General features: G+C 45.6%; 2 protein-coding genes across 11 annotated transcripts; one reads left to right on the top strand and one right to left on the bottom strand.

The window, feature by feature from the left end:
• Positions 1–688: 688 nt before the first annotated feature.
• On the bottom strand, positions 689–10,258 carry LOC117966038 (nuclear transcription factor Y subunit alpha-like). Of its 9 annotated transcripts, none has more exons than XM_059004940.1 (11): positions 10,129–10,258; positions 7,333–7,485; positions 6,685–6,768; positions 5,805–5,951; positions 5,573–5,704; positions 5,333–5,450; positions 4,933–5,081; positions 4,046–4,219; positions 3,184–3,411; positions 2,591–2,631; positions 689–2,271 (listed from the first exon to the last, which is right to left on the bottom strand). In XM_059004940.1, exons 2-10 carry the CDS (start codon positions 7,411–7,413, stop codon positions 2,623–2,625), a joined length of 1,122 nt encoding a protein of 373 aa, XP_058860923.1. In that variant the 5' UTR covers positions 7,414–7,485; positions 10,129–10,258; the 3' UTR covers positions 689–2,271; positions 2,591–2,622. The 9 variants fall into 9 exon arrangements, with proteins under 9 accessions (XP_058860923.1, XP_034767279.1, XP_058860928.1 ...); XM_034911388.2 differs by having other exon boundaries at positions 3,283–3,411; XM_059004945.1 differs by having other exon boundaries at positions 6,688–6,768.
• LOC117427569 (neugrin) lies at positions 7,711–15,438 on the top strand. 2 transcript variants are annotated; one of them, XM_059004948.1, is made up of 4 exons: positions 7,711–7,925; positions 11,031–11,331; positions 11,772–11,882; positions 12,368–15,438. In XM_059004948.1, exons 2-4 carry the CDS (start codon positions 11,087–11,089, stop codon positions 12,981–12,983), a joined length of 972 nt encoding a protein of 323 aa, XP_058860931.1. In that variant the 5' UTR covers positions 7,711–7,925; positions 11,031–11,086; the 3' UTR covers positions 12,984–15,438. The 2 variants fall into 2 exon arrangements, with proteins under 2 accessions (XP_058860931.1, XP_033901613.3); XM_034045722.3 differs by lacking the exon at positions 7,711–7,925 and adding an exon at positions 10,309–10,517.
• The last annotated feature ends 212 nt before the right edge of the window (positions 15,439–15,650 follow it).

Here is a 15,650-nt window from a genome sequence, read left to right as displayed (position 1 = left end):
GAGATTTTTGTGATGTTGGAGATCCACGATCTGCGTAAGCAAACTAGTTACTGATTCACAATGCAGACGTCAGCAGAGCCTCTTCCCAGCTCCTGTTTTATTAATGCTGTTTTTAACCTGCAAGGACGGAAGCCTCCTTCATCCATCACAGAACCCTAACTTTACAAGTTCACTACAGGACAGTAAAAACATGACCTAGGTCAGATTTAGAGGATTTAGTTACTGAAAGCCCATCAGAAACATGATGACCTGCCTGATGTCATTGAAATCTTGTTTTAAAAAGCAACACTGGCCCCTATTTTATCATGAAGCATACACATCAGTTTCTTGCACAATAATGGCGCACACTGCAGAAGGGAGTCAAGAGTTTTAATCAATAGGGGCGGCAGGTTCTTTCTGCATTCAAGCTGTTATGTGCTGGATCATTAGAGCCCTTCACAGAACCTGCCTCGATATGACATTTGGAAATTGCAATCTGGAGCAGATCTAATTTCCCCAGGTGATCTGCAAGCAAGCAAGCCATAAACACCTGCAAATGCCAAGGAGAGATTACCTTCCTGGGAAGTGTGTAGGATCTGTGCTTCAATCTCCTGTCGCCTCCATGAATCACTGTGGACTCGTTCGTGCAAACTTTAAGGAAAGACGCCATACTGTGCTCGCTGCTCCAATGGAAGAATAAAAACACAACTTTGTAAAATAAAAGTCCAATATTTTATTAGCTGAATGGTGTACACAGTACTTGTCCTATACAGCTTACTTTCTCAGACAGTTCATGCTTGAACATACAAATTAAAAAACAGAAGGAAACTAAACAAATTATAAATGTTTGGTTGTATATACAAAGAGCTTCTGGTTTGTTTTTCACACACAAAAAAAACAGCTGACAGTACCTACAGTACCTTCTATTTCAAAACAAAAAACAACAACATCTGACTACATGCAAGAGCCCTTGAAGTATTTCAAATTCAGAATCCAGACCACTAAATTAAACACTGTTCACATCATCATTATTACTTTAACATATGTATATAAATGTATGTATTGCATACACAGGGGCTTGTGGGGGTCGACCATTAAAACATATTCAAAAACGCTTATTACTGGGAAAACAAAACTGGTATACAAGTGCAGTGTATGCCAACGACTGGGTGACACTTTTGATCTGTCTTCAGTGGCATTGGTGCTGTACAGACGCAACAAGGATCACGGCAGTGAGCCACTCTGAAATGATTTTTTAAAATCTCCCTTTATACAGCTTCATGAAAACAACAGTCATTTAGCCAGGGTCCTATCTGAACCACCAGCTACATTTTCACCACCATGCGTCACCCTTCTGCACAGCACCGATGCAGCGTTACTCTTATATGGATCTGTGTCAGTTTACATCACAAGCTTTTTAATACAGCCCCCCCCCCTCCTATAGTAATCTATTATGACTAAAACTGCATCCCCCCCACCCCCCTCCGAGATCAAAGCCAGACAAAAGCAAAAGGCGTAACTATAAAACCATCAAGGAGTCCACATCACTGAAACTGCACAGATATATACTTCTCAGTCTTACATGTGAATCTGTCTGGCCAGACCCACATTCAATAGCAAAGCCACAGTTTTCATTGCATTTACTTTCCAGGTGTTGAATGTTAGCTTCTACACTGCTGTTTGGGGCAGGGCAGCGTGAAGACTGAAAGTGTATACCGGCCATAGAAAACTACCCTTACTGTACTTCATATCTAACACTAACATAAAAAGGATGCAGAATTGCATTTTATTTGTCACCCCCCCTGCCACCCCCCCACCCTTATAAAACGGCAGCCACTAAGTGTGATCAAAGTCTTGCTCTCTAATTTTTGAGCTACACCACGAGTTTGTTAACTGCTTCGGGAAGCACAGATACACCTTCCCCAACCCAACCTGTCGTCTCAGCTGAGGAGGATTACAAAATAGCACCGGTCAAGATTAATTTATTGCCCGACGAGGCCACGGTGAAGAATACTCTAAACGTTTTCATGCATGTTGGGAGGGTAGGGACGGAGAATGGCTTAGGGTGGGCGATTAATTGCCATCGACGCTATGGAAAAAGACTGCAGCGTTCCCAGAGCAGTTAACACGAGGTCTGGATATCGACAGTGCTGTACAACGTTTTGTTTGTTTGGAAGGGCTGTGTGGAACCCGGCTGGCACAGCCTTTTGTTAAGAGATGCACATTTGGGGGCAGGGCTTAGGACACCCGGATCATCTGAGCCACCGCCTCATCACCTGGCTGAGACTGCTCCTGCACAGGAAAGAAGAGAAGAGGACAAGCCACAATTCAATACGCCCATCAACAATGAAAAGATCCACTCTTGATACGAGCCCCAAGGCAATGTTTTGCGAGACAACACAAAGCATTTTGGTACAAAGGAATAACAAAAACTCGAAGCAAATGGAATGAACATTGATATTAAAGCTAGGAGTGTTGGATATAGACAAGGCAACAGAAAGAACCAATCAGCCACCCCCATCCCATCCCATCCAACTACCCCCTCCTGTGGCTTCATCTTAGAGCTAGTCCACCAAATGTTCTTTCAAAGCGAAAAAATCAAATACTGTACCTTTAAAAATCTCTCCTATCCTACCCAGAATTCTAATGCATCTGTTAAATGAACACAGCGTTAGGACAGAAGATTGGTTTGCGTGCACAAAGTCAAAAAAACAAATGCAAGACAAGAAAAAAAAACATGAAGGCAAACAAGCTGCAGATGTGAACACAACAGAACTGCAAATAAAAAAAAAAACATGCAGGGAGCACGCAGCAGAACCTTTGCATGAGGAATCAATTCAGTGCTATGTGAAGTAGCGCCCCCCTCCCCAACTCTATAGCATCGGACCACAAGCATGCCGAATTACAGAGGATTGTCCGAACTGCATATAAAAAAAAACATCGTTGTGCTACCTCGTAAAAGACATACATAAAACGACACTGGATACTGTAACCTTAAAACAGATCCCATGGTCTTTAAAGGAATTGATCAGGTTTAACAGATCAGTGGTCTGGAACCATTCTTCCTTAAGGGTTTGTTTCCTTTGGGAACAGTGAGTGTTTCACCAAGCTGTTGCCCTCCCCCAGATCCTATAACACAACCCCCCCCCCCCCCCCCCGAGGAAATCTGTATTATTTACTCTTCCTTTTCAAGGGTTAACATACTAAAAGGAAGGTTTCAGTGTTCCGCTGCTCTGTGGATCCGGATTGTGACCCTGCATTGAGCTGCACTGGCTCTTCCCTAAAGCGCATCTCTGCTCTCACATGCATCGCTGCTGCTGCCGCCGCCGCTGCAGCCGCCATCTCCTCCTTCTCCTTGGGGGAGAAGAAGCGCCCCCCGTCCCCTCGCTTCCTCTGCATGGCGTGGCGATGACGGGACTCGTGCAGGTATTTCTGAAAGAAACACAGCGACATCAAACTAGTGAAATCCAATATAAGAGAGTGCTCTGTCCCCCCGGATATCAAGTACAATGCAAGTTAAAATATATTCTAGTATAACTTAAAACAGGGAAAAAATAAATCTATATGTGGGCAAAAAGCTTCATATCAGTTTTTAAAAAAAAAGATATCCTCTATTGATCAAAAAACAAACAAGCACCCTTTGCTCACCCACAGATACTTAAAAGTCTTCTCTTCTAATGCGAGGGATTTTTAACTTGGCAAACAGTGCCACCCACTGGCCTGACACTAACTACAGTTTGCGATTGAAAGCTGCTGTAATTGTGGGAATGCAATGCTGTTTCCCAATCTCCCCTAGAAAACTCTTCTAGAAAACTAAATAGACCGCTCCCCCCCGCCCTACTCCGACTGAGGGCGGCTCTGAATTCAATAGTCCAAACCAAGTCATGTAGACAGGCGTTTCAGCTAGTGCCTCCTCCTGGACTCAGAAAGCAAGTCAAGCATACTCTCGCCTCGGCTGGGGCCATCCCCAGTACACACTGAAGGCGGCTACCCACGCCTAAGCGTTTGTCTGTGTCACTCGGTTTCCTGTTGTTCTGGGGGGCAGGGGGGTGAGGGGGGTGCTCACCCTCCTCTCCTTGGGGATCTTGCCCTCTGCCTCCAGCTTGGCGCGGGCCTGTCTCCTCTTCAAGATGCGGTGGTACTGCTTGGCGTTGACATAGAGAGGCTCCTCCTCCAGCAGCTCCGCCCCTGGCAGCGGGATTCTCTGCATGGTGGGCACAGTGCCCCCCCCAGGCATCATCTAACACAGAGACAGAGAGGGAAGACGTGGTTACGAAATCTGGATCATGAGATGAAGAGGCTTCAGTAAACACAGGGCTTGCTGGGTTCGCTGGTTCGTTGTAACTCCCAGAATCTTGCCAGCGGTCGAACTGCACAATTGGTCACGTCAAGCTTCAATACCCTTAAGGCATTGTAAAAATGCCCCCTTGTTCTAAACACTGAGCTCAACCCCTACAGCTCTTTAACACAGTGCTCAACTCGGAAACGCGACACGGTCAGGTGTTGTTCAGGAATATTTGGATCAAACCGTCCACCTCCTGCAACACAGAGGGCGCGACGTGGGCCGGACTTGTAGTGAAACGTCCGACAGACGAATCATAAATGGGATAACTTTACGGCATGGATTTTTCTTTTTTGGTAGCGAACACACAAACCCTATCCGGAGCACTGAGAAACAAGCTGCTGCTGGGATTCCATCCTACACACACACACAATACAGTGGGAGAGCAAGCAGTCCAGCAATTAACACAAAATACCATATATATATAAAAAAAATAATAATCACGAACACACACAGATAAAAGCAGGAGGTGATCACCAGCAAATGAAATGTCTATGAAATCAAGCTGAGGGATTCTAGGTGTGGTGTGGTGGGGTGGAGGGGGAACTAAAGTAAAACTGGCTTCAGTAACCCCAGTGCCCTGCCTCCCCCCGTGGGCAGTGAAAGCTCACCATGACCATTCCGCCGGCGTTGACCACGTTGCCGGACACGGGCAGCGTGACGGTGACTGTGCCTTGCCCGCTGTTTGAGGTGTTGGTGTTGCCGCCGGTCTGGACAATCTGGGCACCAGCAAGGCTGGCAGCTGGGATGGTGATCATGCCTGAAACAGGAAGAGCAGCATCAGCACCAGCACACGCTCGCATCACGCACACATCATGCATTCACACACACACACACACACGCTCACATCACGCACACACAACCACGCACACACACATCATGCATTCACACATATAATAATAATAATAATTAAAAAAAATAAAATCCCATCATTTATTTGCAAGCTACTTTAGGCCACATAGGGACGGCCAGTTCTGTGCCCAGGTACAAAGTGATGAACAGATGCTGCACCTCCTCCAAAACCTCCTTGCTGCAGTATTGTGCCGTCAGCATTGACGGGCTGGTAGACGATGGTCTGCCCCTCAGCAGTCTGCGCCACCTGCTGGCCCTGCACTGTTATCTGCTGGCCCTGGATGGGAGACCGGGAGAAACACCACGTTAACACCAGCGCTAATCAACCCGAACCTTTCATGAACACTGGAGTAGCTCCACAAACTCAGCGAGCCAGTTTAAAACAGCTGTGACCCTCACCTGGGTCTGCCCAGCCGTGACGGCGGTCTGCGGCTGCTGGATGATGATTTGCTGGGTCTGACCCGGCTGCCCCTGGACTTGGAGCGTCTGCCCACCCTGGATTTGGATCTGCCCAGGCTGCACCAGCTGAATCTGGAGAGGTGAGAAGAAGAAAAAAAAATCATGCCGCTACTTTACAAGACCCCTAACCCACAAGCATCAGAGCACCACAGAGAAGAGCAATGTACCGTACCTGCTGAAGACCCTGCGCGCCGGACACAGGCACTTGCATGATGGTCTGCCCCTGACCTCCTTGGACCGCCTGCACCATGATTGGCTGGCCCGAGGATGTGATCAGCTGACCTCCACTGACTTGGACCATCAGGGGCTGACCCTGGACCTGCATCCATGAAGAATAAGCAGACAGCTCGAATTAGCACCGGGACTATTGAACCGCAGTTCCCTTAAACGCATACCGGTGATGTGAAGCGCGAGTCTTGTGAAAATGCACATACAGTATATTTTCCTGATAACTGCTGTTTAATTGCATGGATAGGTAAAACATGCTGCATGCAAACAGGACTGACTTGCATTTGATGAAGCCATGACTTACAACAAGCTGATCCCACCAACAGTGAGGAATGAGCACCAAAGCCTGTCCGAGATGAAGATGATCTTTGCAGTTTTAACTTCTAACAAAGCAGGCATTTGACTCCCAGATCAATGTATGGCTTTCCTGCACCACCGTAAGAATCTGACATATATTTGTGTGTAAATTACAACCCACAACTAGCACAACGTTTTTTTATTTAAATAAATACTGTAAAGAATACTGATGGGAGGCTGCTCCGATTCAGTAAGTGCAGGGCTTGGATTTCGATTGGGTAGCCTCGATCGAAAAACACCAGCATGTTATTACAAAAAGACATTACAACACATAACTGATGGTGAGCACCTAACAGACAGCCTCAATGGCACAACACAGTGGCTACATCAGACAAATGCTCAAGAAACACAATCAACTTCAAAAAAAGAGGCTTCCCAGGATTCAATTATTTTTTTAAAGCGGTAGGATGAGTTTTGTCATGCAGCAGAGACATGTGCATAATGAGACAGGTCGGGGGTCACACCGCTACCTGGAGTGTCTGCACCTGCTGGCCTGAGGCCGACGCCCCCTGAGCCTCACTCTGGAGCTGCACGGCCGTCACCCCTCCCTGCTGTCAACGACAACGCATGACGTTACCACGGAGCGGAGCCGGACGCGTCCCCACACAAGCACTCCGCGGGAGAGACAGTGAGCAGCACAGTGGCGATGCCACCCGGCTGCAGAGGCTGCAGCAATGCCCACGTTGCACTGTGGATTAGCTTCCTGTGCAGCGGGCATTAGGACCACACCAGAGCGCTAGACTCGTTTTGCAAACACAATGAAAATATAAGGGCCTTGCAAGAAAGTTAGTAGCACTTATGCTAGCTAATAAATAAATAAATAAATAAATAAATAAATAAATAAATAGCTTGGTTAATAGGACCAATCAGTCTGTAAATGCAGGAAATGAACTGCAGTTTCTGAATCAGAATTTGCAGTTTTACAAACTAGTCCGTTGAAAGTTGCCAATTTGCGTTTATAATAAATCTACCAACAAATACGCAAAGAACATGCATGTGTAAAATTAAAAAAGGTATCTCAAAATACAGTACATCGCTGGACACCGTATCCGAGTTTCTGATTGTATTTCTGCAGTTTGCCCACGCTTTTCCCATCCAGTGCTTTCCCAGCGTACCTGCTGCTGAAGCTGTCCAGCTGAAGTCTGCACAATGATCTGCTCTCCAGTGCTGCTGGTGGTGGTTGTATATTGCTCCATGGTTGCCTCAGTGCACTGGCAATTGAAGAATTTCTAACTCTGGATTTTCTTCACTTTTCCAAAAATAAAATTCTACAAAAGTAAAAAGAACAAAAAGATTAAAATCAGAAAAAAAGGTCCACAGATTCAGTCACTTTACTAGAATCCAGCATCGCTGAAACCGAGGAGAATACAGCACGAGGCTTTGTCTGAAATCAGTATTGTAGTTACACTGCAGATGATTCAGTCAGGACTGGTTATAGATTTACCGGAGTCGTACTGAGCGTTTGCAGTTTCGGGGGAATGTTATAACAGACATGCTTTTGATTTTGAGTTCAAGTTCACAGCTTCAGACAGGAGTACAGACGTGTGATGATGTCATGAGGAAGCACATTCCACAAGAATTCAGCACTCGCTCTGGTGAATGAGACGCTGGAGTCCTGTGTGATGTCATACAGGTTCTAGAACTCAGCTTCTCCATGCAGGTCTGTGCGATACAGGGAAGCCTAGGCAAGCATCGTATATATAACAAGGTAGGGTATAATGAGCATGTTGAAACCCAGTTTGTATTGCTTGTGTGTGTGGAGGGGGAGGGGTATTACTGTTTAAATTACACAGTACTGTAAATCTGTTCTGCAGTACACGGAGTAGCCAGTAGGGGCGCTGTGGATAGACGCAACATGAAATTCCTTTGTGTCAATATTAATCAAGTCTAGTATTTTACAAGCTTCTCAGAAACCTAACGTTGACCTTATTTTAGGAAAAAATGTCACACCGTGTCAGATTAGTTACGCACAGAGACGTCAACACTTAACTACGATAACTGAAGATAAATAAAGCGCGGAAACAAAACACTGCGTCTCCAAACATTTCGCAACGTCGTCGCCGGATTAAACGAGCTACCTACGTGTGCTGTTTGACACTAGAAGCAAAAAAAAACACTAAAAGTATTTTGTTTTGTATCCCCCCCTTTTATCTCTTCAAGTTCAAAAACAAAAAGGCGGTCCACTCTCAACGCAAATGCAAACGGGCGCCATTTTGTCCCTACAAAGAAAAAAGGGAGACAATACACCGCGCGAAAAAATAAAAATAAAAAAGCTTTCTTATTTCAGCTACGATTGAACACAGAACTGCACAGAAAAAAAACACTCACATTTAAGAGAAATAAACATGTTAAAATATTAAACCTGCGATGAAGTGTTTTTTTTTTTATAATACTGCGTGCACATTTGTTGGACGACCTGACAATGGCATTTCAATTGTCAACACCACAGCTTCTCAGTAAACGCTGATAATATATACATTAAATTCAAAGGTCGGTCTGCGTTTCTATTTTCAGTAGCACCGTGGATTCGTGGGGTACGTCTTATTGTGTGTGCACTGAACATGCGCCTCATTTTTCAAATTGCATTATGCTAGTTCAGTCAGCCCGTGAATTATAAGAGATGTCTAGAAAATGTATTTGCTGAAATGAACAGCCCCAGTTTGCATTAGTACTTCTGTTTTTTCGAGTTCACCATCCTGGTGCACACGCGTTTACACTCGTGCATCAATACGCGATTCCAAATAAAACCGTGTGCGGTTTCTATAATGCTAACAAAATACAAGCAAGCAGCATGTTTTTTTAAAAAAAAAAAGCGTTGCCATTGAGCAAATTGCAACTTAGATTCGATCTCTTACGAAAACAATAGGAGTATATCTGGTAATATTATGCGTAACATATGCAAAACATTACACAGACCTGGAGTCTCAAAGTCATTTTCCTAGCAACAATTTGCCTCAACGTATTAGTAGTTAGATTCACTTTTGCAATAAAAAGTGTGTTCTGCAACAACGAGTTACCTGTGCTTTTTTTTTTTTTTTTTTTTTTTACAAGCACATTAACTGATGTGGGAAACTAATGTGCACGATATTGGAATCACTGTTAGACACAGACAGGCATTTTCTAAAAAGAGAAAAAACACACCATCGTCACGAACTAAAGTAATCCGAGCAATTTAAACTGATTACAGCGTGTTTCTGGTAATCTTTTTAAATCGCATTCCGCAAGGACCGACACCCTAAAATTCCTCAGCACAGTAATAAACACGCATCTGCAGATATTTAACCATCTCCTGGTACCCGATGCTGCATTAACTAGATTAGGAAAGAGATGCTAACGACACATCTTCGCCGTTAGTTTCAGAGTCGATGCATTTTCAGTAGGTTTTTAACACGGAATCAAATGCTTTTTCCCTCACTCAAGCAGTAATTCAGAGCCAGCGTGTTCTGGTACAACATGCCTCACGACTGCACTTCTTTGTTACAATCTCAGTGTCTTAATTCCTACCAAATGCTACACCACAATGGAGGCAGCCGACCTCCAGCACACCCCCACACCACTTCACAATTTAGAAGCACACTTGTCTTGTGTCCCCCTCCCGTCTGCGATTTCAACCGAATCAGTACAACGAGGATTGCTTTTGTTTTGTTTTTGTTTTGTTTTTTCGCTCCTTTCTGTTCGGGACTGAACCCTGGCCCTTCTCCCTCCCGTCACCCGGCCGGGTTTGTTTTTGTGCCCCGAGTTTGGGCGCCTGTCTTTGGGGTCCCCTCTCTCGCTCATTTGCAATCGTCGTCTGTCTGGCGCTGTGTGGTTTTAATTCTTGTATTTCGTGGTGTTAGTAATTTGGTTGGTCAGTGACACACCAATCCCCGGCTGCCGGCTCCCTTCCCCTGCAAGCCGCGCTTCTCTCTCACCGTGTCTCTGCCGCCCCGGTTCCCCTCTGATTGGCTCCAGTACCGATCTCCCAAACCCAATCACCGCGCTCACGCCGTGCCGACAAAATGGCGCAGGGCGAGTGCTGGCAACAAATAGGACGAGGCTGCCTCCCCGCCCCCCCTGCGCATGCGCGCCTCCGCCCCGCCCAACTCACCGGGGCCAGGAAAAGCAGCCGACTCCGCACAGGGCGAAACTCGGATCGGAGTGTCAACCCAAGACACTATCAATCGACCCCCACACAGTCACCTGGACATGCGTGTTGCGAAGCGCCGTAGAGTGGCACGCTGACTTGCACGAATCTGCGCCGGCCGTCTTGTGATGATTATTCAGTAGTGTTGGCTTGTCGTGTTCATTTCTAGCAGCACCGGTAAGTGACGTTTATAATGTGTTTGCAGCCTTATGATACTGTCCAGTCTGTATGCGAAACTAAACCGATACTGGCATTCAGTGCTTTGTTTTCATATGGCTGGAAAAATGCATTTGTTTATATGTAAAACAAGATGGTTCTAACAGTGTTGTGCACTTTCCAAACTGCAATTTAATACTGATGCATTGGGACAACATTGTGAGAGACTAGCGCCCCCTTGTTAAGAATTATATAGAGTACATTATTGCAGCGACTGAGATTAGACTCCCGTTGCATAGCATTGTAATCCATTCCTGGTTTTTACTGTGAGTTTAATAAGACATACCTGAGCTTGTTGCCTGTAGACTGTGGCTAAACAAGCTGTAATTGAAACCTGGAAAGGGTGACAATGCTAGGCAGTAGGAGTCTTATTTCCATCCCTGTATTGCGTGTCAGAATAACTCAGTTCAGTCTCCTTGCTGCTTGATATTATTCACGTGACTGTGGTTGAAATGTTTTGTTTCCTCTCTTCAGGAGGTAGCGAGCGAGCTCTTCCCAGCCTGCTGGAGTCCTCTGTTAGTAACAGCATCATGTTTCATCGGGTTTGCCCTTTGCTGTTATCATTCCGAATCCCATCAGAACCAGGCCCATTGAAGCAGCTGGCCCAGGTTCTGCCCCGTTCAGTTGTGTTTCGCTGCCTCTCCGCCCGGAACGAGTGGAATTCCAGAGCTGGTCCGTCCCGGGAGAGACCAGGAGCGGACCGGAGGAATGGATCACTCCAGCCAGAACTGGAGGACTTGGAGGAAGCAGAAGACGGACTGGAGGAAGTGATCAGGTGATGCAGGTCCTGGTACAGAGGGATGAGGGGACTGAGATGCAGGGCACGGCTCAGCGGCTCTGAAACGGGAGACTGGTTTTATTATAGCAGATTGGTTAAGATGTGGTAGACCAACAGCATTGTGGATAAATAAATGTTTTTAATAGTCCCAAAGAAAACAGTGCACCAGCGGTTGGTTTCACAGACCCCAGTTAGCACTAATCTTGGTGCCAGTCTGGGTCTGTGAAACTCAGGAGTGTATCGAACAGGCAGGTGCATTTGTACTTTCAATGAAAAGTGGTCCGATTGCCTGCTGGAGAACATTTCTGTGGGATCCATGTTCCTCCAGTGATGTCCTTCATACACCCTGCCAGTCTCAGCATGGCAGATACACAAGCCCTTCATTCTGAACCAAGGGAAAGCTGTCAAAGCTGATCTCCTTTCTGTTCCTCCCCCAGCGCTCACAAGAGAAGGCAAAGAGCGATGCGGCTCCAGAGAATTAGGAAAGAATTCCAGCCCCCGGGTCCACCAGAAAGGAGGCTGACCTGGGAAGCCATGGAGCAGATCAGGTAGGGCTGAAGAGTCAGGTAACCAGGAAAGGTGGGTGAGATGCGAGGAACATTCTGAACCAGGGAGCCGCTGTAAAAACAAGCTTCAGGCAAACCCAGGCTGTACGCAGCTGCACTCCCCAGGACAGAGAGTTCTGACAAGCTCCAAATCTCTGTGGAGTAAGAAAAACGGGACTTTGCCTTTAGGAATCCTACCCGCTGTGCTTTGTTCAGAAAAAGGGTATAAATAAAAAAAAAGGGTTGGTGATGCAGCAAAAAAACACATTTAACCTAAAAGTAATGTAAAAAGGATTATTTTAAATACCTTTTATGTGCTTCTGTTCAAGAAAACAATACAGCACGATACAGGAGCGTTCGAGTCTCGAGTATTTATTTCAACTGTGTTTATTTAATAGGACCAATCGAAGCACGTGTATGAATGATGCCTTCGTGCTAATATGGGAAGTGACCTGTGACCTCAGCTTCACTCTGTCCCCTGTCCCCAGGTACCTGAGACAGGAGTCCCCCGAGGAGTGGACAGTACCTCGGCTGGCTGAAGGGTTTGACGTGAGTCCTGACATCATCAGAAGGGTCCTTCAGAGTAAATTCACACCCCCCTTAGAGAGAAAGAGGAAGCAGGATGCCAGGGTCCTGTCCAAAATAGGGCTGAAGCCTGTGCCAAGCGGAGTGCAGGGAGACTCAAAGCTACCGGAGCTGTCCAGCGGGCAAAATGCCATGCTGCCGGCGCCAAGAGGCATGAAAAACACAAGCAGCCAGGCGAGCGGTGTTAGCCTCACCGTTCGACAGGATTCTGCAGTGAGAGGAGGGGGCCTGTTGCCCTTGGCTGCTAACTTCACCATGCCCAGCAGTGCTGCCCTTCAGAAGGCTGAAGATTCCGGGGACTCCCCAGCCCTGCATTCCAGGGAAATCCCCAAGCCCGAGCATTCCGAGGAGAGGCAGGGCTGTTCCACTGAGGGGGAGGAGGAGGGGTGGAGTGGAGAGGTCCTGACTGACCAGGAGCTGGAAAGACTGGCTGAAAGCACACCACAAAGCGCCATGGAAGTGGTTCAGAAGGGGAATGAGTTTTATGACAGCGAAGGGAACTTTCTGTATAGGATCTGAATTATCACCAGTTCACCAAAAAAAAAAAAAAAAGATATGAAATTGTAACTGGACAGATTTATATTGGAGGCACGTTAAATTTGACCTGTAACTTGAGAAGGTCTGTGATGAACGTTGTAACAGACGTGCCTCAGCTGAAGTTCTTGATGCTTGGACACTGCTAGCCAGTTGTGTCCACTGTCCCTATTCTTGCTGGACATTACCTTGCTGTTTGACATTCACTGGATGTCATTCAATGCAAGCGGCACCTGCAATATATTATTTATACAGACTGGAAGGCGTAGTGGCAAGCCCTTAAGGCCAATTAAATACTCAGGCTTGGGAAGAAGACTCCTATTGCATAGCAGTTTCACCCAGCTCCACGATTTTAATACAAGCTTGATTAGCCACAGTGCAACAAGCTCCGGTCTTCAGCTAAACCCAGGAGTGGATCAAACTGCTATGCAATGGGAGTCTTTGATTGCCATCCCTGCATACTCCACCCTGCCGCAGCTCTGAAGGAAGAGTTTTTTTACCTGTAGCTCCAGACAGCTGCTTCCCAAGGGATCGGATCCAGTATCGTGTGGAGATCGAAGCCCCGTCAGATCATCTGCAGCCCACGCTGCTCTCAGGCGTATCGCTCTTTTCAAAGTTATGTTCTGGCTGTCTAATAAACTGAAAGCCAATTTTCCGTGTTACTGTTTGATGTGTTTTGGATTCCGCACCCTTATCTTTATTCTGAAATTCACAAACGCTCACCAACGTTTTTAAAATTACATTCAGTCTTTATTAATGGAGTAGCAGGGTGGGGAAAAAATAAAAACAAACTCTTGAATTTGCATTACAATGAAAAGAAAAAAGTACTGTGAAGTTTATTATTTTAATTACAGCTATTATTATTTTTAATACAGTCTTTATAAACCAAACATTTTCAAAATATACAGGAAAAAAAATAGCCAGTACCAAAGTTAGAGCAATCCTTTGACAGCCAGGAAGCTGCCCTCGTTCAGATACAGCGTTACATCCTTCAGATGCACTTGAGAAAGCGAGACTTCAAAATGAAATATTGCAAGGCTTACTTCTATTTCATGACAGCATCGATCAGCATCACGGCTGATCTCAGACACCAGCTGGAAGCTGTGCCTCTGAGTTTATTTACACAGACAACCAAGCATGGCCAGTTGCATGAAGCACCTGAATTCAGAGTTCTTTGAGTTTAAGGGTGTTGCAGAAAGCAGCTTAATGCATTTCAGTCAATCCCCTAGTGAAGGGAAAATGCCTCCTCGGAGTTTGATACTCCAGTGTTTTGTGCAAGCAGCCCCTGACCCTACTGACCCCCATCGTGTTATCACTGGCTTGAGATCAGTCCCCAAACTTTAAAATGCCCACCTCTCAATCCACCGGGAGGGGAGGGACTGACCATCTCAAATTTACAGATTTGATGCGACTTGGCTGGTGTTCTATGAATGTTAACGTTCCTTTAACCTTCTACGATGTCAGACTCGGAATTTAGAATCTGCGATGGACGATCATTCTAAAGCTGTTCCGAAGGAAAGCAGCTCTGGATTAAGATCAAAGCTGCAGCCTGTTTGTCCCGCTAGTCCTTTTTCGTATTTTATAGCTAGTGACAGGATCTTCGGCTCATTCAGAGTTAGGGTTTGTAATCTCTCGGTCTTGTAGTGTTGTTTCAATGTTATGGACTGTTCTTGCATTAAAAAGACCATACTGAAGTACAAGGCTGTTCACTTGAGGTGCAACACAGTAGATTCTGGTATGCATGAAACATTAGGTGCACTACAACAAAATAGTAGATTCCAAAACCTCTAAATAATTAAGTTTATTTTTTTATCTTTTTCAAGCCTACAATCAGGATATAAAACAACATGAATCCACTACTAAATGTGCCATTCTCCTACCCCTAGTAAATTCACAATGAATTCAGAATTGTTGGAACATTTTGTTAGAAAGCGAAAAAAACAAACTCAAACGTCACATGCAAATCCAGTACCCTCTAAACCAGGGTTCCCAAGACGAGTCATTCTAGCAGGTGGTCCTAAACTCACTAAATATATTCACTGGGCCGTTAAGGTTTGCGCAGGTTTAAGACTCTCAGCAGCTTGCAAAACCTCATCTAGAGCTTCTGGAGACCGTGCCTTTTAAAAAGCTGCTCCTGTGCCTGCAGGTTAGGGTTGCTGCTGTACTCTGAGGAACAGCAGTCCTCTGATGCATGGTTTGTTCTGCAGGTTTGTTGTTGCCAGACACTCTCTGCTTTATTGCTAAGTTTACAGGTGCTCAATTCTGATCCTCCTCACCAAGGGACGAAAATAACAGCCAGGCTGCAGAACAGTTCTGAAAACCTGACTTGGGTCAGGAAGCTTTTCCAAAACATATAGACAGACAGACAGAGACATAAAACACACACACACACACACACACACACACACACACACACACACACACACACAGAGACACACAACATTTTACAATCTATTAAAAAAAAAAAACACACAAGTTAAATTGGTACCTCCAGAATCGAGTGCTTTACAATCTTTTGTTGCCCAGTTTGAAAACCATGCCACGCGTGGAAACAGGAGAAAGAGGAAGCGATTCAAAACCGCACGCGTTTTATTAATTATATGTTAGAAAAAGGGACAGTCAGATCCACACAGAAGAAATTATTACCAAAAG

Source organism: Acipenser ruthenus, chromosome 30 (assembly GCF_902713425.1).
Source record: "Acipenser ruthenus chromosome 30, fAciRut3.2 maternal haplotype, whole genome shotgun sequence".
In the NCBI taxonomy this organism is placed as follows: Eukaryota; Metazoa; Chordata; class Actinopteri; order Acipenseriformes; family Acipenseridae; genus Acipenser; species Acipenser ruthenus.
The sequence above is the reverse complement of the archived record's forward strand: the minus strand, read 5'-3'. Positions and strand labels throughout refer to the sequence as shown.